The sequence below is a fragment of the Lutra lutra genome, chromosome 7 (assembly GCF_902655055.1).
Source record: "Lutra lutra chromosome 7, mLutLut1.2, whole genome shotgun sequence".
Lineage (NCBI taxonomy): Eukaryota > Metazoa > Chordata > Mammalia > Carnivora > Mustelidae > Lutra > Lutra lutra.
This window is the reverse complement of record NC_062284.1, coordinates 84750582-84772077: the sequence shown is the minus strand read 5'-3', so window position 1 is coordinate 84772077 and position 21496 is coordinate 84750582. Positions and strand designations below refer to the sequence as shown.

The 21496-nt window shown below is 39.7% G+C and overlaps 1 protein-coding gene and 1 pseudogene across 2 annotated transcripts in view; one reads left to right on the top strand and one right to left on the bottom strand.

Moving 5' to 3' along the window:
- Positions 1-21496, bottom strand: part of PRORP (protein only RNase P catalytic subunit) — a 142176-nt gene that overhangs the window by 19659 nt on the left and 101021 nt on the right. Inside the window, exon 6 of one of the 2 annotated variants that reach the window (XM_047736504.1) lies at positions 12401-12550. The exons of the other annotated variant lie outside the window; for it this stretch is intronic. Coding sequence (XP_047592460.1) covers positions 12416-12550 — 135 coding nt within the window. The 3' untranslated portion in view covers positions 12401-12415. Of the gene's footprint in view, positions 1-12400; positions 12551-21496 lie in introns of those variants that run through there. 2 annotated transcript variants of the gene reach the window in all.
- Positions 3178-5622, top strand: LOC125103757 (60S ribosomal protein L17-like; annotated as a pseudogene).

The window sequence follows — 21496 nt, the reverse complement described above, 5'->3', positions numbered from 1 at the left end:
TTTCACTCCTGACTCATAGAATGACTTTTCTCCAAACATTTACACACATTCTTTGGTCTTTTTAGTTTCTCTGTAAGATATTTGTGTTTCTTTTATCATAGTGAGGCAGAAAAGGACAGTATTGTGAAGACCGAAAACTAATTTCAGTAAGATTAAATTAACTTACTCTGATGCATTTTAATTTTCTTTCTAATTTACTTTCAAAATTTATTAAAAATTTCCGCCAGGGTTCCAGATCCAGTTCATGTATGGGGGGTAATCTGCTCACAGTGGTAAAGAATGGAAATACTTTCAGGCCCAGAGGTACCATTTAATGACTAGAGGAGAAAGCATAAAATGAGGGGACTGTGGAGGCTTGGAAATTTGTGTAGTCTTTCCTTGGCTGCACTGATTCACATAACTTCTGTTTTAGCACAGAGGCACATACAACAGTGCATTGTGACTATTGACTTTGTTTTCTGGAACAATCCTGTCAGTTCAAAATAGACAAAAGACCTAGGAATATAAAAAGACACCTTGGGTATCGCCAGTTAATGTTTCAAGTCATCTCTATAGCTCTGCAGTGGAAGGGCTTATACAGTAAATGAAATAAAAAGAGACATAAAAGAGACTTTTCCAATTTATAGCTAGTATTTAATAGTATAGTAATTAAGAGCAACAAGCTTTGATGTCAGGCTGCCTAAGTTCGAATTTTGGTTCCACTATATCAGAACTGTGTGACCTTAGGAAATGTACATTTCCTCTTTGGGCTTCTGTTTCATCATTGGTAGAATGGAGACACAAATTGGGTTATTATGAGGATTAATGTAGATGTATTTAGCTACAAAGCACATGGAAAAGTACTCAGTAAGAACTAGCTATTATTAGAAAGTACAGCATGGATTAGTACATTTAGACCTCTCAAACCTCACCGTATCCACCCCTCCCTACCCTTCCCAAAAAAGGAAAGAGAATCAAAATGGAAGAAAAAGAGAGATTCTCACAGACTTCGCTGATTTTTGAGTTAATCTCTCTGTCAACACTTGTTAATAGTGAGGAGAACGTAAGCTTTGAGGTTAAGAAGACACACAATCTAATATTAATCCCACGTGAAATCCCAGTAAAACTGTAATACAGAGCCTTGTAAAATGACAAACCCACAAGAACTTGGAGAACAAGAGGGGAGATAGCAGCAACAAAATCTGGAAGCTGGAAAGGAGATGGACAGGTGGCCACTAATCTTGCAGATACAACAAAGTCAGATTTGAAGAGGGGTAAACTAAGAACCAACTTAATTTCTCAAAACAATCCAGAACTAAAAAGGAGGCATACTAAATGGAAGTCTATTTCCTACCTCTGGAGAACTGGGTAAAAGCTATTAAAGCAGTATCAGAGTCCTAAATTTGCCCTCCAACCCCACATCCATATTGATTCTGCTGAGGCAGGGGTGAGAAGTCTAAAGGCTCATTACCTGGATGTGGTGAATCAAAGGATCTCTAGATTACAGTACCAAGCTCATTTGACAGTGTGTGTACCATACTGAAAATAGGGATTACGTGAATATATGCGTATTGAAATTAGAATGTAGAGAAACTCAGACTTGTCTCCTTCCTTGGCTCTCAGAAACACTGGCACTGGTGAGGACTTTACCCTGCAGGCAAGAGACTAGAAACTCGCCTTTGGGGAATCTGATCAGGCAAAGGAAAAAACCCTAGAGATACTAATTGGGAATTCCCCAACAAATGGCCCACCCAGATCACCCTACTGTGAAGTCAACAGTCAATAACCCCACCTACACAGAGCTTCTAATCAGCTGTTATGTTTAGATTATGTTTAATCATAAGCAGATAGCAAAGAATCATCACAGGGTGGAGAGCCTGTAAAATGGAAGAGTCTAAAACAAATAAGGAAAATAAATAAGCAAAAGCCTATATATAAAGGGAGAAGGCCTAAACCCCATAAAAACCTATCATTAAAATCCTATGAAATAATGGGGGGCCTGAGTGGCTCAGTTGCTTGAGCCTCTGACTCTTGATCTCAGGATCATGAGCTTGAGCCCCTGGTGGGGCTCCCCATTAAGCAGGGAGTCTGCTTGAGATTCTTTCCCTCTGCCTCTCACCCTGCATGTGTGTGTGTGCATGCATTCTCTAAAAATAAATCTTTAAAAAAAATCCTATGAGACCATGCATTCATTAAGCTTTTTTTTTTTTTTTTTTTTTTTTTAAAGGAAGAAAATAAAGGGCTCTTAGGAATTAAAACATGGCTGCTACCAGGAATTAAAAAAAAAAAAAATCAACAGAAGGGTAGGAAGAGAATATGGAAAGGACTTCTCTTGGGGCGCCTGGGTGGCTCAGTGGGCTAAAGCCTCTGCCTTCAGCTCAGGTCATGATCCCAGGATTCTGGGATCAGGTCATTTCGGACTCTCTGCTCTGCTCAGCAGGGAGCCTGCTTCCCCCACCACCCTCCCCCGCCTGCCTCTCTGCCTACTTGTAATCCCTGTCAAATAAATAAATAAAATCTTAAAAAAAGAAAGAAAGAAAGAAAGAAAGAAAGAAAGAAAGAAAGAAAAGAAAAGAAAAGAAAAGACTTCCCAGAAAAGGAGCAAAGAGATAAAAAATAAGAAATTTAGAGGACCAGCCTAGGAGATCTAACATCTGAATAAGAGAGAGAGAGTAAGGAAGGGAAGGAGGAAGGGAGGGAGGGAACAAACAGGGAAAACAGAGAGGATTCATCAATGAAATAGTCAAAGAACACTTCCTAAAACAGTAAGATAGTGAGTTTTTAGAATGAAATAGTCCATGGGATTCCTGGGTGGCTCCGTGAGTTAAGTGTCTGCCTTCGGCTCAGGTCATGATCCCAGGGTTCTGGGATTGAGCCCCGTATCATCAGGCTCCCTTCCCTGTTCAGTGGGGAGTCTGCTTCTCCCTCTCCTCTGCCCTTCCCCCCTGCTTGTGCGCTCTCTCACTCTCTCTCTTTCTCTCAAAAAAATAAAATCTTTTCTTTTTTTTTAAAGAACTAAATAGTCCATTGTATACTCAACTCAATGAATGGCAAACGACCATATCAAGTCATGCTACTGTAAAAGCTTAGAACACTGGAGACAAAAAGACAATTCCAAAAGCTTCTGGAAGGAAAAAAGCAGACCATATAGAAAAGATCAGGCATCAAAATGTCTTCAGATTTCTGTCCTTCCCATAAGCAGCCTGAGGTGATCTCTGAAAATGGTTCACTACTCATTTGACCCAGAAGGCCCTACAAAATCATGCAAACCAAAAGGTTCAAATCTTCGTGTTCACTTTAAGAACACATGTGAAATTGCCCAAGCCATCAAGGGTATGTGTATCTAAAAAGCCACCAAGTATCTGAAAGATGTCACTTTGCAGATGCAATGTGTACCATTCCATCACTACAATGGTAGAGTTGGTAGGTGTGCCCAGGCCAAAGTGTGGGGCTGGATGCAGGGTGGGTGGCCCAAAGAGTGCTGAATTTTTTACTGCATATGCTTAAAAATGCAGAGTCACACTGAACTTAAGGGTTTAGATGTAGATTCTCTGGTCACTGAGCACAGCCAGGTGAACAAAGCCCCCAAGATGCAGCGTAGAACTTACAGGGTTCATTGTCAGATTAACCCAACAGGAGTTCTCAGCCACACTGAGATGCTCCTTATTGAGAAAGAGCAGACTGTCCCTAAGCCAGAAGAGGAGACTGTACAGAAGACAAAGATATCCCAGAAGAAACAAAAAATTATGGCCCGGGAGTCAATTCTGCATAAAATAAATGCAAATAACAGTAAGAAAAAAAAAGTTTTCAGATTTCTGACACTGCAAACAAAGCACTGTCTTCAAAATTCTGAAAGAATGTTTCTAACCTAGAGATCTATTTTCAGCCACTCTTGCATATATAAGAATAATACAAAGACACTTTCAGACATGGAAGCCTTCCAAAATTTTACCTCCCATGCACCTTCCTTAGGAAGCTCCTGAAGAATGTTTTCCACCAGACACTAAACCAGGAAAGAGGAAGGCAGGAAATAGGAGAGAGAGAATGGGAAATGCATGAAGGATGGTGAAGAGAGATTCCAGGATAAGGGCTGTGTATAAGAATCAGAGGGCAATTGATCAGGATTAGAAAGTGCCTTGAGAGATGCCCACAGTAGGGACAGTCATCACCATGATCCCCACTGCCATGACATTAGCATTTTCACTGGAGAATCAAGTGCCTGTGTGAGCTCGTACTTGGCTGTCTTAAGCAAAGTCTGGAGTTACTATACTCCCACTCCTTGCCTTGCTGCCTGATCAGTGAAGACTTGCATTTTACTGAAAAGGCAAAAACATTTTACTTTGATCTACTCTTAACAACTGGAGGAAAGCCACATGAGTTTAGAGGCAGTAAACAGCAGCCTGTAATGTTTGACCATTTTCTGTCCAATGTTGTACAACTCATTCAAACTACAACTCTGCAAGATGTCTTCGCTGTGGTAAAAACCTCTGTTTCCTAAGACTCACGCATAACCCTAAGCCCTTACCTCACCAGAAGGGACTCTTAGGAGCTCTCAGAGAAGATTCTGTTCACCTTCTCTGGGCGGGGGGAATTGTCATCTAACAGCGACAATACTTGTCTTTCCTCACATGCCTAGGGCTGAACTTGCACTCAGGTTTTTCAAACCTAAACAAAGAAAAGCAGGGACATTACACTGTACTCAGGCTGTGGGCATGGGGGACGAAGAGGTTAGCAGGAGGAAGAAAAATAAATTAGGGCACATAGAGAGCGTTTTAATTTTAACAGTAGGTACAGGAGAATTAGTTTTATTATTACTCTGTATACTATACATTCACATTTAAGTGTTCTTTATGACATATTACATACACACCAGTGGCTCTGTAATATGAATCAGACAAAGGTCCCAATATTCTATCATTTTTGAGGTACAAAAGAGCAACCTCATATGTTTAAATTAATATCAGTTCAGGGGGTGCCTGGGTGGTTCAATAGGTTAAGTGTCCAACTCTTGGTTTTGGCTCTGGTCATGATCTTGTGGTCCTGGGATCAAGCCCCATGTCGGGCTCTGACTCAGTGTGGAGTCTGCTTCAGATTCTTTCTCCCTTCCCCTCTGCCCCTCCCTGCTCACGTATGCACATGCTCTCTCTCAAATAAATAAATACACTTGATCTTAGCCAAAAGGCCAAGAAGCGATCCCTCAAATAAATAAATAAAATGTTAAGAACAAAACAACTAACAGTTCAGGCTTAGCAATTTACCTGTGGCCTTGAGGCAAGTCAAGAGTCCAAGTTTCCCCATTTGCAAGACACAGAGTGAAAAAATACAACAGCGAATTTCTTTGATGTAATGAACTCTCATAACTGCGTAACTCTCATATTATGTGTGCCCAATATAGTAATTCCTGTCCTCTAAAAGATAAAATGTGACACTAATGGGAGAAATTCCTTTGTGTTTCCCAGAGAAAAGATCCAGAAAATATTATATTCACATAACTATAGTTTAATATAATGTAACAAGGAGAACTTAGGAACAGTTTTTAGAAATCCCCAAACCCTCACATTTCCCTCACTTCTGCTTTTCTTAGCAGAAATGGGGGCACAGAAACTGGAAATGACAGGAAGCAATAATGGGGATGTGATTTGAGGGAGAGCTGTGAGAGGAAGAATTAGATATAAAATGAGACAACTGTGCTCACTACTCTCTTATCAAGGCAGAGAGATGGGTGGATGGAGTTGGTTCTTGGTAGAAGAGCTATTTTGAGGCTCTTTTTCCAAGTACATAGATTAAAAATTCATGTGAACTAAAAAGAAGATTCTTCTACTTCTCTCCCGTTAGCTATAATTTACTGGGCAATTCTAATGGGTCAGAAGCACTTTAAATGTCTTTATATACATCATCATTTCATCCTCACAGATGTCCTATGATTCTGGCACCATTATTACCACCCTGCTCCTAAGGCCTTTTTACAAATGAGGTAACAGAGGTTCAGTAAGGTTAAGAAAATAGCTCACAGTCACAGGCCAGTAAAAAGCAGAGCCAGGTTTCAAACCTACATTAATCCTAACCATTCTCTGAATCAGTAGCGCCCATATTAAGTACCTCTTGATTCTAACTTCTGTCTTTTCAGTACGTTCCATTCCTAATCCTGCCCCTTATTCTATAGCTAACTGTGATTATAATTTTTCCAGTAGCATCTACTGCTCCCTCTTTCCTGGGTAAGTTGTGGAAAACCCCTAGGTACTTTTGTTTGTAAGCCTAACACTATATTTCTCACACTAGGGTATACCCAAGCAGGACCTGGCAATATACTGGGGTACCCTGAAGGCCAGAGGACAAGCAGGCACAACCTCCTGGACTGAGAATTTTACTTCAGCTTTTGTTTGTTTCTGAGAACCTCCTTGTTTTTTATTTGCAAACAGAGATGCTTTAATATTTACAAATTCAAGATCTACACTGTTTTTATTAAAATTTTTTTTATTGATTTATTAGAGAGAGAGAGCATGAGCATGAGAAGCGGGAAGGGCAGATGGGGAGAAGGGGAAGCAGACTCCCACCTGAGCAGGGAGTCCAAAGCAGGACTCGATCCCAAGACCCCGGGATCATGACCTGAGCCAAAGGCAGACATTTAACCAACCAAGTCACCCAGGAACCCCTACACTAACTTTTAAGATGAAACAAGTAAGACTCCAAAGATATTTTTTACTTGCAGCAGGGTCATCTATTCCAAACCCTGGGTATAGGAGCTCTTTCTCCTTTGCAAGTAGTGTGAGGTGACCACTGGATTGTAAAATAAGTCAGCTAAGAACAGCACTCTGCCCAGCCCAGGAGCAGAGTCATAACATGGAACATGACCCCAATCTGACTATTCAAAGACAATTACAAAACTTTGTACTTGGAAATACATATATTTTTAAAAATGCAATTTTTAGAGTAATATGTTTAATGATGGCATCTTTGTGAAAAATAATTATGTATGTATGCGTGAAAACAGTCTTGAAAGACACACACTTATCAGTGGTTTCCTCTGGGGAGCAGGACTGAGAGAACATTCAATTTCTATCATTTGATATTTGACTTTTTCCCCAGTGATATATATACTACTTTTAGTAAGGATGAAAAACTTTTAAAGGTTAAAAAACAGCAAAAAGAAGGTGGGGGACATGGATGAAGGCTGTCAAAAGATACAAACTTGCAGATATCAGGTAAGTTGGATCTGGGATATGATGTACATCATGGCAACCACAGTTAACAATACTGGACTATATATTTGCAAGTTGCTAGGAGAATAGATCTTAAAAGTTCTCATCATAAGAAAAAATTGTATCTATGTGAGGTGATGGATATGTTAACTAAACTTAGTGTGGTAATCATTTCACTATGTATATATGAAATATATATATATATATAAAATCATTGTGCTGTACACCTCAAACTTATACAACATTTTATGTCAATTCTATCTCAATAAAACTGAGGGGACAAACAGCAACCATAGCACCCAAAGTAATCCCAAAAACTAAAGATAAAAAAGGATCCTAGAGTTCTTCCAAGTCAGTAATCCTCTGAATGACTGAGCCTGAAGGTCAATTTGAAAGTCAGCAGATTTCCGGTAGGTTCTGCCTGAATTTAATTCAATTCAACAAATATGGCGTCCACTCTGGCAGGCACCATTTGAGGTGCTGGGATATTTAGATCTTTATGTATCAATAAGATTCACCTCTTTTCTTCCAAGAGTTCATTCCATAGAGGGGAGACAGACATGTAAACAAATCACTATAATATATATGATTTTAATGCAATATAATGAATACAGAAACTTATCAAAGGAATGTAACTATTCTGCTCCAGGTACTGTCCTAAGCACAGATGGACATCAGAGTGAATAAGACAATGGCTCCACCCTCAAGGAGCTCAGAGCTCAGTGGGAGTAAATACGAAGTGTTGGTAGAATCTTTACAAGGGAGGGAGAAAAGAGGGGCCTCTGAAAGTTTTAAAAGGTAAAATGCAATGCCCCAGAAAGATGGGGGAGAGGGAGGGGACAGCATTCTAGATGAAAGAATTGGAAATCCAAAGGCACATATGTATGAAATAGCATGTATGTTTAGGGCAAGACAGGAATTTTTAAGTCTGGTGGGTTGTACAGTGCTGGGGAGGGAGAAGGAGGAGCTGAGAGGGTGAGAGACAGGCTGAGAGGTACATAGAGATCAAATAAGCAAGAGTGCTTATTTGCACTTCACAGTACCTTGGGTTTATGGGATGACAAGCCTCTGAAGGGCGGTAGGAGCAGAGCAGTGACACATTCTGATGTCCACTTCAGAAAGAACATTCTCACTGAGCCTCAGAAGGTGGGAAGGCCAGTTACTAGACTTTGGAGCTGTGAGAGAGGAAAAGAGTCTCGCTAAGATAGGACAAGGTAGACAAGAGCAGCACTGCCCGTGTGAAATAGAACCTGACCTATAGGCACCTGGGGGGCTCAGTGGGTTAATCAGGTCATGGTCTCAGGGTCCTGGGATCAAGGCCCGCATTGGGCTCTCTGCTTAGTGGGGATCCTGTTTCCCACCCCCACCCCCGACCTACCTACCTCTCTGCCTACTTGTGATCTCTGTCTGTCAAATAAATAAAAATCTTAAAAAAAAAAAAAAAAGAACCTGACCCACAAATAAGTTCGGCAGTGACATAAAAAATCAAAAAGGAACACATGAAATAAAGATTAATAATACATTTTTCCCTTAACCCACTATATCGAAAATATTTTTTCAATATGAAATATAAATATTGTTAACAAAACAGTTTCTATCCCTTTTTTATACAGAGTTTTCAAAATTGGGTATGTATTTCACACTTCTAGCACTTCTCAATTTGGTTAGTCACAGTATAAGCGCTCAACAGCTTCACTGGCTGGTGGCTATCATAGTGCAGGACTGGAGGGATTAATTTAGGAAGCCATATTGGCAGGATCTGTTAACTGAGTAGTGAACAAAAAGGTAAAAAAAACCTGGAATTGCTGGCTTGGGCAACTGGCTGGAGGGTGGTATTGGCAAACCAAATAGAGGATACAGAAAGAAGAATAGGTCTGAAAGAGGAGAAGCAGGAGAGATAGAATGTTTGGTTTTAGGGTGTTAACTTAGCAATGAAGTGATGTGCTCATGGTGACCTCGCTAGTACATGACAGACCAGAATTCTGATCCAGATCTCTTTGATGCCAAATCTTTTCTAAAGATTCCTTTGAGGGAGGGGGGTGTTTGATAAAAAGAAGGATAAGGCTTGGGAGCTCAAAGTGTTCCTTTGTTTTCAATAGATGAAATACCTTCACACTGACACATGTCAAAAAACAAACCAAAAAGATAAAAATAAAAAACCCCAAGTATGGGAGGCTGTACAATTCCATCTCCAAATTAATAATTTCTTGCATTAACAGTACAGCCATAAAAAAGTGTAATCATTTTCAATATTTTTGAAGATAGCAAGGGATTTTTTGAAATGTTCCTAATTTTTCAAATCTAATGTAAAACATATACTTTCCACAGTACCATACCCTACTTTGTAAATATATACACCTAGCCCAGAAGCGGGACTTTCAAATATCATCAAAATTATGTTCATACTGTAGGTGAAGATATTAATTTTTAAGAATAACCTAATAGTCATAAAAAATGAATAAAAAAAATAACCTAATAGTCAGAAAATTACTAAGGCCTTCAAATATCCTAAAGAGTCAAAAAGTGAAGGGATCCAGTCTGATTCTACATGCTAATTCAAAGATGTTTACTTGAACTAAATTTTGTTTTTTCCTCTAATATCTGCATATGCCTAGGAATACAACATCAGAAAAACGGAACTTCTTAAGGTAGGTGGCATCACAGCTCTCCTTAAGATTTGCTGTCTCAAAACACAATTGATTGCCTTAGGAATGACTATGATCACACACACAGACAAAGGTATCTATGAATGGGAATAAACAAACAAAATAATCTGTTTTCAAAGGCATGATTTCCCAAAACAGAAACAGGTAAACTGAGAAAACTCACCTGTGTAGGTTTTAAAACAAAGAAAAGAATGGTTTAAAAGTTGACCACTAGCCAGGAAGTAGTAGCCACAGTATTTCTAAAGGATGATAAAATTAGACCGTGTATGTACAGAATGGTAGGAAATAGTCTGAGTGGTAACAGTGGTGACAGTGAAATGATTTATAAACCACCAACTCTATGCCAGTTGGTACCACATTTCTCTTAAGCACTCTTGTTTCAAAAAGTTTTCTAATTTTTTTTTTTTTTAATAGAGAACAGAGCAGAAGGCCCTTGGTTTTCTTTCTTTTTTTTTTTTTTTTAAAGATTTATTTATTTGACAGACAAAGATCACAAGTAGGCAGAGAAACAGGCTGAGAGAGAGAAAGGAGGAAGCAGGCTCCCCACTGAGCAGAGAGCCCCATGTGGGGCTCGATCCCAGGACCCTGGGATCATGACCTGAGCCAAAGGCAGAGGCTTCAACCCACTGAGCCACCTAGGCACCCCGGCCCTTGGTTTTCCACAGTTAGACAAGGCAGGACAATGAAAGGGAAACTTGTTTCAATGTGACAAGCCACTGAGTTGACATGGCAACCGTATGGCTTCATTCATTATTGCTATTAGGTAACGTATGAAATGCAGAATAAATATTGTGCCTAGTATCCATCACCTGGCGAAAGGAACAAGAATCCTGCTTGTAAGATGCAGATTAGGCAGGCATCTAATTCTGGAAAATACTGCAATTGGGAGTTATCAGAACAAAATAATTTTATGAACTGTCTTAGCTTAGGCTGCCATAACAAAAGATCGTAGACTGGGTGGCTTAAACAACAGAAACTTATTTCGCACAGTTCTGGAGGCCAGAAAGTCTGAGATCAGGGTGACCGTGTGCTCAGGTTCTGGTAATGGCTTTGTCACCGGCTGGCAGACAGCTGCCTTTCCACTGTGCCCTTGGCATGGCAGAGAAAGAGAACTCTCATCTCTTCCTTTCTTATAAGCACACTAATCACACCATGAGGACCCCCCCACCCCCATGACTTCATCTAAACCTAAACATTGGTGGTTAGGGCTTCACTTGTGAACTTGGCAGGGGTACACATGAATCAGATCGTCTATTCTTGTTCTTCATCACGCCTGATCTAACCAACTCATGATATGCTGCCAAGCTGGCATTCAAATGCTGAGAATGTGATCATTCGCTTTGAAAAAATGTCATTTGTTTTCAGGGAAGCGGAACATCTCTGAAAAAAGCACGGGATGTGGATTCAGTGTAGTACTAGAGAGCTGTTAATTTCTGGGCAAGTCACTTAGCTTCCGAGCCGGTTTCCCTGTATGTAAAACTTACTCCAAAAACATATGTAAGGATAAAATCAGATAATATCTATGAAAGGACTCAGTAAGCTTTAAAAGACCACATATTGTTATTGATAGGGTATGAAAGCACAAAAATGTGGTACACTGATACATAGGTTTGACAGACCCTCAAAGATTAAGATGTTAAGAGAATTAAGTTTTCAGGAAAATACAGTGAACATATAGTTTCAAAGATCCTTTACTTTAATTCCTTGATTTAAGCACACCTATTTCTTCTTAGTTCCACTGTTGTCACCTTAGTTCAAAATGCCATTAGGTCTCCTGATCAGTCTTTTTTTTTTTTAAAGACTTCATTTATTTATCTGATATATATATATAGAGAGAGCACAAGCAAGGGGAGTGGCAGACAGAGGGAGAGGGAGAAGCAGGATCCCTGCTTAGCAGGGAGCCCGATGGGGGCTCCATCCCAGGACCCTGGGATCATGACCTGAGCCAAAATCCAGAGTCAGACGCTTAACTGACTGAACCACGTAGGTGCCCCTGGATTGCCATTGCTGTAATCAGTAACTCATAGAGAGCTAGCTGGCTCTAGCTTCTCTTCTCATCTAAACTTCTCAAAAGACTAGTATACAATTTCTTTCTTGCTATCCATTTACTCCTTAACCCCTTAAGGGATGGCTTAACTCCTATCACTGCATTAAAGCTGATCCCACTGAGGCCATCAGTCATTTCCTAATTATTGATTCCAGTGAACATATTTCAGTCCTTGTATTAGTCTGTTTGAGCTGCTATAACAAAACTACCATAACTGGGTAACTTATGAATAGCAAGCATTTTTTTCTCTCATTTCTGGATGCTGGGAAGTCAAGTTCATGTCACTGCAGATTCCATGTCTGGTGAGGGCCTGACTCTGTGTTCATAGATAGCCATCTTTTCACTGTGTCCTCACATGGCAGAAGGGCAAGGGACATCCCTCTGGCCTCTTTTATAAGGATACAGTCCTATCCAGGGGGGATCTGCCTTCATAACATAATCACCTCCCAAAGACCCCATCTCCAAATAATATCACATGCCAGGTTAGACTGCAACATGTGAATTTCATGGGGAAATGTAAACATTCAGACCTTTTCTCCTCTATTTGGTACTCCATTTTTTTCTTCCTGAAACCGTGAATTCTGTGAGTCCATACTTTTATCCTTCTCCTTGTACTCCAACCATTCCTTGTCATCTCTTATTTTGAGCTCCTCTTCCCCCTTAAATGTTGCAAAGAATCAAAAATCAAAAGAGCATGACACAAAGAGCCCAGAGTACTATATCAAGAAAGAGGGGATAAATAGATCTGTTACAGAAGAATGAACATGGATTTTGGAAGGAACTGTGTCTAATCCTGTGACTTTACCACCTACTAGCTATGAGACAAATTACTTAACCCTTTCTGAGCCGGAGTTTCCTTATCCTTAGGGAAGAAATACCACTATCTGTGAAAACGTTATGAAAATTAAATGAAATGCTGCATATAAAATGCCTCACATGGGCACCTTCCACTTGCTCTACAGAACATTCTCAACAACAGCAGCTCCCATTTCCCCACAATAGTCACTGGTAACACTGAAGAGCATCATTTCAATTAAGCAGTGACGATGATGGTAAGCTGCCTCAGGTTAAGGCATCAAGTTATGAAGTACTAAAAATAGGGAACAATAATTGAAAGAGGAAAAGGATTTGAGAGAGTTAAGCTTGTCTGAAGTCTAAAAAGGATGAAGCAAGTTAAGTGCCAAGAGGGAAGTGAGCCCAGGGGAGCCCTCATGTCTTACATATAATTAGCATATGCCCCCAAATTATTTGAGGTAGAGAACCCTCATTGGCCTTTAAAGGATGCAATTTGCAACAGGGATAGAAGCTGTAGGGGGCTGGACATGGAAAAGATCACAGGACAAATGAGCCACCTCATGGAAGAAAGTTTTGATGGAGCTGATGCCTGATACTTTTGATCATTTCAGCAAAGATCTAGGAAACAAAATATTTAGGAAAATTAGTTTCTAAAGCAGGTTTGAATTCAAGCATCTTTGGGCCTGTTAATGAATGTGAAGCACAGAGCTAGGGAATTTGTGTGTAGGAAACATTCCTTAATGGCACAATCTCTAAACCTTTCCATCTGATTCTAACTATAATAGATGTGCAAACAAACATACTTCTCAATTTTTCCAACCCTACATGCACAAAGAATTACTCTCTTCAAACACACATTTCATTCTAATAATGAATCTTGACATGATAGTTTTCTTAGATAAATTCAAAGTTATCTCATGGGGCGTCCAGGTGGCTCAGTCAGGTAATGGGCTGCCTTCAGCTCAGGTCATGAGCTCAGGATCCTAAGATCCAGCCTTGCATCGGGCTCCCTGCTCAGTGAGAAATCTGCTCTCCTCTCCCTCTGCTGGTTCCCCTGCTTGTGCTCTCTCACTCGTGCTCTCTCTCTCTCAAATAAATACAATCTTAAAAAAAAAAAAAAAGATAAATTCAAAGTTATTTCAGGTGGGCGGGACATGTGTGTGAAATTATCAGTAAGTATTTTCATCTTCATATGTTGATTACAAGGAAAACCTAAGTTTCAAAGAATTTAGAACTGTGCAGAGTCACAAGGCAAGATAATGGTATAATGGAATCCAATGCTATTCTTTTTTCCAAAGCTCTCTAGTAAATACAAGAAATGCAATGTTGTCTTCAAAGGACAGTACATAGACTTCTTACCAATTGCACATTTACTGACCACAAATCAAGGTGGAAGAATCACTGCATAGAAAAAGAAAAAAAAGAAAGAAAAGAAAAGAAAGAAAGAAAGAAAGAAAAAGAAAAAAAGATGCTATGATGATTGAAAGGGAAAAGAAAACTAGGAAAAACTTCTCATGTTTTGCTGTACAAAAAGGAAGAGAGGAAGGGAGGAGGGGAGGAAGAGGGAAGCGAGAAATGGAGGGAGGAAGGGAAGGATGGGAGGGAGGGAGGATGGAGGAAGAGAGAGAGGCGAAGAGAGGGAAGGAAGGAAGGAGTGGAGGAAGGGGAGGAGGGAGGGAAGGGAGGAAAAAGGGAGGGAGGGAGGGAGAAAAGTAAGAAAGGAAAGAAGGAAGGAAGGAGGGATGGAGGGAGGAAAGAAAGAAGGGAGGAAAGAAAGGAGGAAGGAAAGAGGAAGGGAGGGAGGAAGGGGGAGGAAAGGAAGGAAGGAAAGAAAGAAGGAGGGAGGGAGAAAGGAAGGAAGGAAGGAAGAAAAGGAAGAAAGAAAATAGAGAACTCCTTAAAGGCAGAGAAAAAAAATCCTCCAATTACTACAGAAGGTGAAGAAGGAAGCTGTAAGTGAATTTTAGAGCAGCTTAACACAGGTAGTCTAAGAAAGACACAGGTTGGTTTCTCCACAAAATCTTCCACCCCCTGGAGATGACTGCATGCTTTCCTTAAAGGAAAGGTTTGCTCTCTGCAATGATGGGACATGGCAACCGACTTTATTACAGGAAATTAATTTTGACAAACATCTGAATTAAGCTTAGTAGACAAGGACACCATGTGGAGTTGAGCTGGCTGCGCACTGCACAACTGCAGCACAACATTCACAGACTAAAATATGAGAGACACCCTGTGGACTTAGGCGTAGCAGCAGCCCTGATGGCAGGGATGTATTAAAAACAATTAGAGCTCCAAGAGGGCAGGGAGTTTTTCTGCTTCATTCACAGTATCCCCGGCACAAAGAACAGGGCCTGGTGCTTCGGATCATCAATTAAAATGTGCTGCGCTATGAATGCACTTATGAATGAAAGAAAAAGGGAAAATGGAAGTTTGAGAGCAGAGGGGAAGTATAGGTTAGAGCAGGATTTCTTACAACTGGAAGAAACTGACCAAGTAAAAAATCCAGAACCTTGGAATGTAATTCCTGCCTGTCACAAAGGAGGACAAAGATGAGAGGACAGAACCAGTTTTGAACTGTCTTATCAAGTTTTATTTTGCTCTGGCATGGACTTATTAAGAGTCAAGCAAAAGTTATATAATAAAGAAGGGTAGAAAGACCATGTTAGCGTAGATGGGAAATTTTCTTCTTAGTTAACAGGCTAAGTATAATCAAGAAAAGTTCACTCAATTACTTTTTTTCTAGCAAAAGTATCTACATGTCCATTCCCACACAGGGAGGTAGAAGTCCAAAGAAAAGAGGATTTTCATTATAAAATGAACCCCCCAAATAAATTCTTGAACACACAATCAAGTAATAGAAACAATGTGGAAGTGATTTCTAAATTGTTATATGCTACCACAGTGTTAGCTATTTTTATTATCCAAGTAATAGAAACAGAGTTCATAAAGATTAACCAATTAATGTCTGCTGACCATATCCTGAACTTTAGCATATATGATGTACACAAAATATGTAACATTTTATTCCTTGTGTATACTTGATTTTCATTCTGTTCTATTTATCAGGTTTCAACTAAACCTAAAGTTCTGTTTCCTTAAAACCCAAACCCTCAACATCGCCTTTACATGATCCCATAAATATACATATAGAATTTCTAAGGACATGGGCTATAGCTGTTTCTGTAGCATTCTTTTTTTTTTTTAAAGACTTATTTATTTTTAGAGAGAGAGCATGTGCGCATGGGAGTGGGATAGAGGGAAAGGGAGAGGGGGCAAAAGAATTTCAAGCAGACTCCCCGCTGAGCACGGAGCCTGATGTGGGGCTAGATCTCACGGCCCTGAGATTGTAACCTGAGTGGAAACCAAGAGTCAGATGCTCCACCCACTGAACCACCCAGACTCCATGCTGTGGAATTGCTTTACACATTCAGAGCATTAAAAATTCCAGCTACAAAAATTTATTTGAAGAGCACTGATGCTTCTCTACCTCCTACTACGAGTCCTCTGATGACACAGCACAAACAATTCTTCTCACCAAGGAAATCTGCTAAAGTTGCTCTAAATTCTGAGCGATACAAAAGTACTTACTGACCCATATTTTTTCTGTTCACAATCTGTTTTCTGCCATGGGTTTTGGGACACACCATCTGTAACTTCCATTAAAACAACAGAAACCAAACAAAACAAGAACATACAGCTCTTCGTTGTGTAAACAAATCTATAGTTGGCTTCTCTGGGAGGAACCACTCCTACTCATGGCCACCTGATGTTTATCAGGATATACCAGTAGAGAGCTGTGAAAAATAAAGAGTGGGAAGTTCCCTGTAACCAAAACAAAAAATGTTACAGAAACTTATGTGATCCTTAGCAATACTTGTCTCCTATCTACTGAACATTTAGGAGTTTGTAAGTTATAGAACCTACCAGATAAAGGACAACTGGTATGTATTCTCTTCATGTGGCAATGTGACATACCAAGTCAATAAAGCTTTACTTTTGTATGGGTAATAAATCCAAATGGTTCCAAATCCAAAAGAAACCAAAGGGTATTTACTGAAAAGTGTCCCTCCCACCCTATCCTCTAGCCACCTAGCTCCTCTCCCCAGTGGCCAACAACACTCTCCGCCTCTTGGGGGGCCTTCTCAAGAGACATGAACAAGCAAGTGTGTATGTGTTTTCTTTCCCCTTCTTTGCACAATTGGTGGCATAACGTATACTACTTCTAGGTAGACTCTTAAGGGCTTCTCCCACGGTGCCCAGTGTCCCACAAGGATAGGGGAATAGGCTTCTTCTTGCATGTTGTTGTTGCTGTTGTTGCGTTGATAGAACAAAAGCAGCTTCCTGAAGTGCTATATCGTGAAGGAGTCTGAGGCCAGCAGGCTTAGAAAGTATGTTATGAATGTTTTGTAATACCTGCGACAGCCATTGATTCCTGTTCTGTGTCATACTTTATCTTCTACATGCTCCTATTGTTAGAACTACCACCCTTTATTATGCTTGGGACTCTTTTATTGGGACTTTTAAAATTCTCTTTTATGTATATAAGGTAAGGTGCTTACCCAGCCCAGGGCCTAGCAAGTAACAGCATTTAATTATTGATTTAGTAAAATATTAGTATGTCATTAGTAAATATTAGTAAAATATTAGTATGTTATTAGTAAACATTTATTTACTGAGTGAATCCTACAGCAAAATTCCCAATGTTTGGGGAGAATAAGAGAGCTCTGCATATTTATAAATGAACTACTTCCCTCCATGCAAAGACAGATTTAATCAACCCTGGAACTGTAGAGGTACAATGATGGTGTCTTTGAAACATACATGGCAGTGTTTTCCCTGTCCCTGTCAGAATTTATAGCAGGGCCCTCTGGCACTCAACCTGCTTGGGAAAAAAAATACATCTACAGAACTTTACACAGGATTCTATGTGCATAATCACTTGGTTTCCAATCACTGCCATCTACCGAGAAAATGGTTGTATAACACGTGATTTCTGAAACAAAGGTGAGGTGGGGAAGGAGGTCAGGTGATGGTGAAGTAAAACTGAATGGAAACATCATGAGTGAGAAAGAAAGTTTATGATTATTTTTTTAAAAATCCAGTGAATGAGATAAATTAACTAAGAACATTTCAACTAAACCTTACTCATTTGAGACTCTATCTGCTAATCATTCTCAAACTTCCATTTTCCATATAAGTATTGCCATCTACAATATGTGTAGGAATCATGGTATTTTTTTAGGGGGGGAATAACTGAAATGAAAAGCCTGGCACACTACATGCTAATGTCTTCACACCCTTTAAATACATGCATTTATCAAAGTTACATGGTACGTTATCTCTTTATCACATATTTTGAAAGGTAATAATACTTAATGGGCTGCTTATTATCTTTTAAAAATATTGTAAAGCTAGAGCTTATGATTTTAAGTCTTCAAAGTCTATATTATATAAACTCTTAATAATGAAGAAAAAGAAATAGTTTATAATTTTGAACCAGAGTTTTAAGAAATATTTTAAATATGCCCAAATTCTTTTTTTTTTTTTTTTTTTTCATTTTGCTGTAAGATACACACTGGAACTTTCCAAGGAAAAGTAAAGAGAGTCCCCCTTTTTTTTTTTTTAAAGATTTTATTTATTTATTTGACAGACAGAGATCACAGAGAAGCAGGCAGAGAGAGAGGAGGAAGGAGGCTCCCTGCTGAGCAGAGAGCCCGATGCGGGGCTCGATCTCAGGACCCTGGGATCATGACCTGAGGCGAAGGCAGAGGCTTTAACCCACTGAGCCACCCAGGAGCCCCAAGAGTCCCTTTTTTGAAGTGAAAAGAGTCTTTTAATTTTGGTGGGATTCCTCTCTGCTGATCTGTGGGTTAACCTAGAGACGGACAGGATGGAAAAGGAGGAAGAACATCAAAAATGAACAGACTGACTCAGATTTATAGGTGTAAGCTGGAAAAGCCTGAATGGAGTTATCCCAAAACACAGGTGATCTTCCTGCTCCCAAGAGAATATTATACCAATATGTTGTACTGTCACAATACAGCTTTTAAGATAAATAAATGGAATCTATTAAAGCTGTATTTTAGAATTAAAAAGAAGAAATTTGATTTTGGAGATAATTGAAGATAACGAATAACATTAAGACCAGTGAAAATTTTTCTGGGTTGTTTAACCAACTATTGTCAACTGCGTGTTAAATTTCATCTTTCTTTTCAAATCTCATCCTATGAAGGATATAGCATGGGTTTTTTTTTTTTAATTCTTAAATTTTTTAAAGATTTGTTTATTTATTTTAGAGAGTAGGTGTGAGAGAGTGCACCCCCGTGTGAGTGGGGGGAGGGCAGAGGGAGAGAATCTTGAGACCAACTCCCCGCTGAGGGCGAGCTAAATGTAGGGCTCCATCTCAGGACTTATGAGATCATGACCTGAGCCCAAACTAGGCACCCTATGACATGAAAACAGGAAAATCTGAAAATAGGAGATTTTAAAATACGAGAAAAGGTGATATTTAGTACTTCCTGTACTCCGAAGTACTACTTTGCTACCTTGTGCTATTTGAGCAATGCTGTCTGAATCAGCCCTTCTTCTTTCCCACGCCCTCAACTCTAGTTACCAAAATCTAACCAAAAAATAAAGAACCAATTAAATGGTGATGTCTATCCATAAAGTATTTTTTGATTCCTCCTTACCTAGGAGTAGTTTTCCTTAGCCTAGGAATTTTTTTTTAGCTTTTTTCTTAAATACTTCTTAGGGCCCCTATAAATATTCTACAGATTAACAATTTGAGTATTTACAAGATTTGCAAGATCATAAAGTCCTTGACAAGGAGAGAATAGCATCTCGTTCATCTCTGCATCTTCCACAATGTCTCGCCCTGTGCCGGGCACTGGAAAGGAAGGCAATAAAGATTTCATGAATAATACATGTTTACATTTGAAAGTTTACATGGCTCACAGTAAACCAAGTAATTCTTTTGAAAAACATCATGGCACAAAGATCTACTACAGAAGGGTTTTCATTAAATATTTCTTGGTATGGGGTGCCTGGGTGACTCAATTGGTTAAGCATCTGCCTTCAGCTCAGGTGATGATCTCAGAATTCTGGGATGCCCCGTGAATGGAGCATGGAGCCCCATGTTGCACTGGACTCCCTGCTCAGCAGGGAGTCTGCTTCTCCCTCTCCCTCTGCACCAACCCCACTCATGCTCTCTCCCTCTCTTTCTCTCTAATAAATAAATACAATCTTTTTTTTTTTTTTTTTTTTTTTTGAGAGACAGAGATCACAAGTAGGCAGAGAGAGAGGGGAAAGCAGGCTCCCTGCTGAGGAGAGAGCCCGATGTGGGGCTTGATCCCAGGACCCTGGGATCATGACCTGAGCCGAAGGCAGAGGCTTTAACCCACTGAGCCACCCAGGCGCCCCTAAATAAATACAATCTTTAAAAAAATATTTCTTGGGGTGCCTGGGTGGCTCAGTGGGTTAAAGCCTCTGCCTTCAGCTCAGGTCATGATCCCAGGGTCCCAGGATTGAGCCTCGCATCGGGCTCTCTGCTCAGCGGGGGCCTACTTCCTCCTCTTTCTCTGCCTGCCTCTCTGCCTACTTGTGATCTCTGTCTGTCAAATAAATAAATAAAAAAAAAAAAATCTTTAAAAAAAAAATAAAAAAAATATTTCTTGGACAAGGGAAGCTAGGATCTATGGCAACTACAATAAAATACACATAGTTAAGCTCATGTTTTGATGAGTAAAAATTAATGTCTTTAAGTCACCAGCAGCCTAGTGACAATTTTGTAACTTGTCAGAGCTTTGATCAGGCTAGGGCACGTGATTTTACAAGCTCTTTTTTCTTTTTTTAAAAGATTTTATTTATGAGCGAGAGAGAGAGAGATTGTGATTTTACAAGCTTTTTTTTTTTTTTAATTTTTATTTATGAAAGAGAGAGAGATAGAGAGACACCATGTGAACACGGGCAGGGGAGAAGGGCAGAGGGAGAGGGAGAAGCAGACTCCCTGCTGAGCAGAGAGCCCCAACGTGGGGTTCAATCCCAGGACCCTGGCATCACGACCTGAACTGAAGACAGACACTCAACTGACTGTGTCATTCAGGCGCCCCAAGGAGCTAAAACTTCCAAAGCTCTTTTTTAATCATTGATTTATAGATTAGACAGACTGTACTATTGCCAGGGAGATGTCACAACTACCAAAAAAGGAACCATAACAAATTTTAAAACATACCAAATGTTGGGAAGAAAGGCAGGCATTAGAATCCTTAGCCTTATGTTTACTGATTTAGTTTCTTGGGGCTCCCTTCCACTACAGTAGAAAAATGCCCTACCAAGGTATTCAAGTATTCAAGCCCTCCACAGATTTATTCAAAGTTCTTAATAAGTTTATGTATGTGGTAGGTCATACCATACGAAATTAACTACAGCAGAGTTTCCTTTAAAGCAATTAAGAGCGATATATTCAGAAAAGAACACAGAATCCATGCAGACACATGGAAAGAATTAATTTCTGATACTAGTAAAACCAATATGAAGATTAGATGTGAACATGGACAGAAAGAAATAATTAACAGGCAAATTATAATTAAGCTAAAAGAGAAAGAGATAAAAGGCCATCATTAGTCTAACTCTGGACACAATCAAGAAACTTCCCACAATCCCACAACATATCACAACCACCCAAAAAGGAGCATGTGGTCAAAGACAGACAAACAAGAGCCAGATACTAACCATGTAATTTGAAAGTTGGGAAATGAGAGGAGAACGAAAGAGACAATAATTAACAGAGAGGGAACATTATTATAATT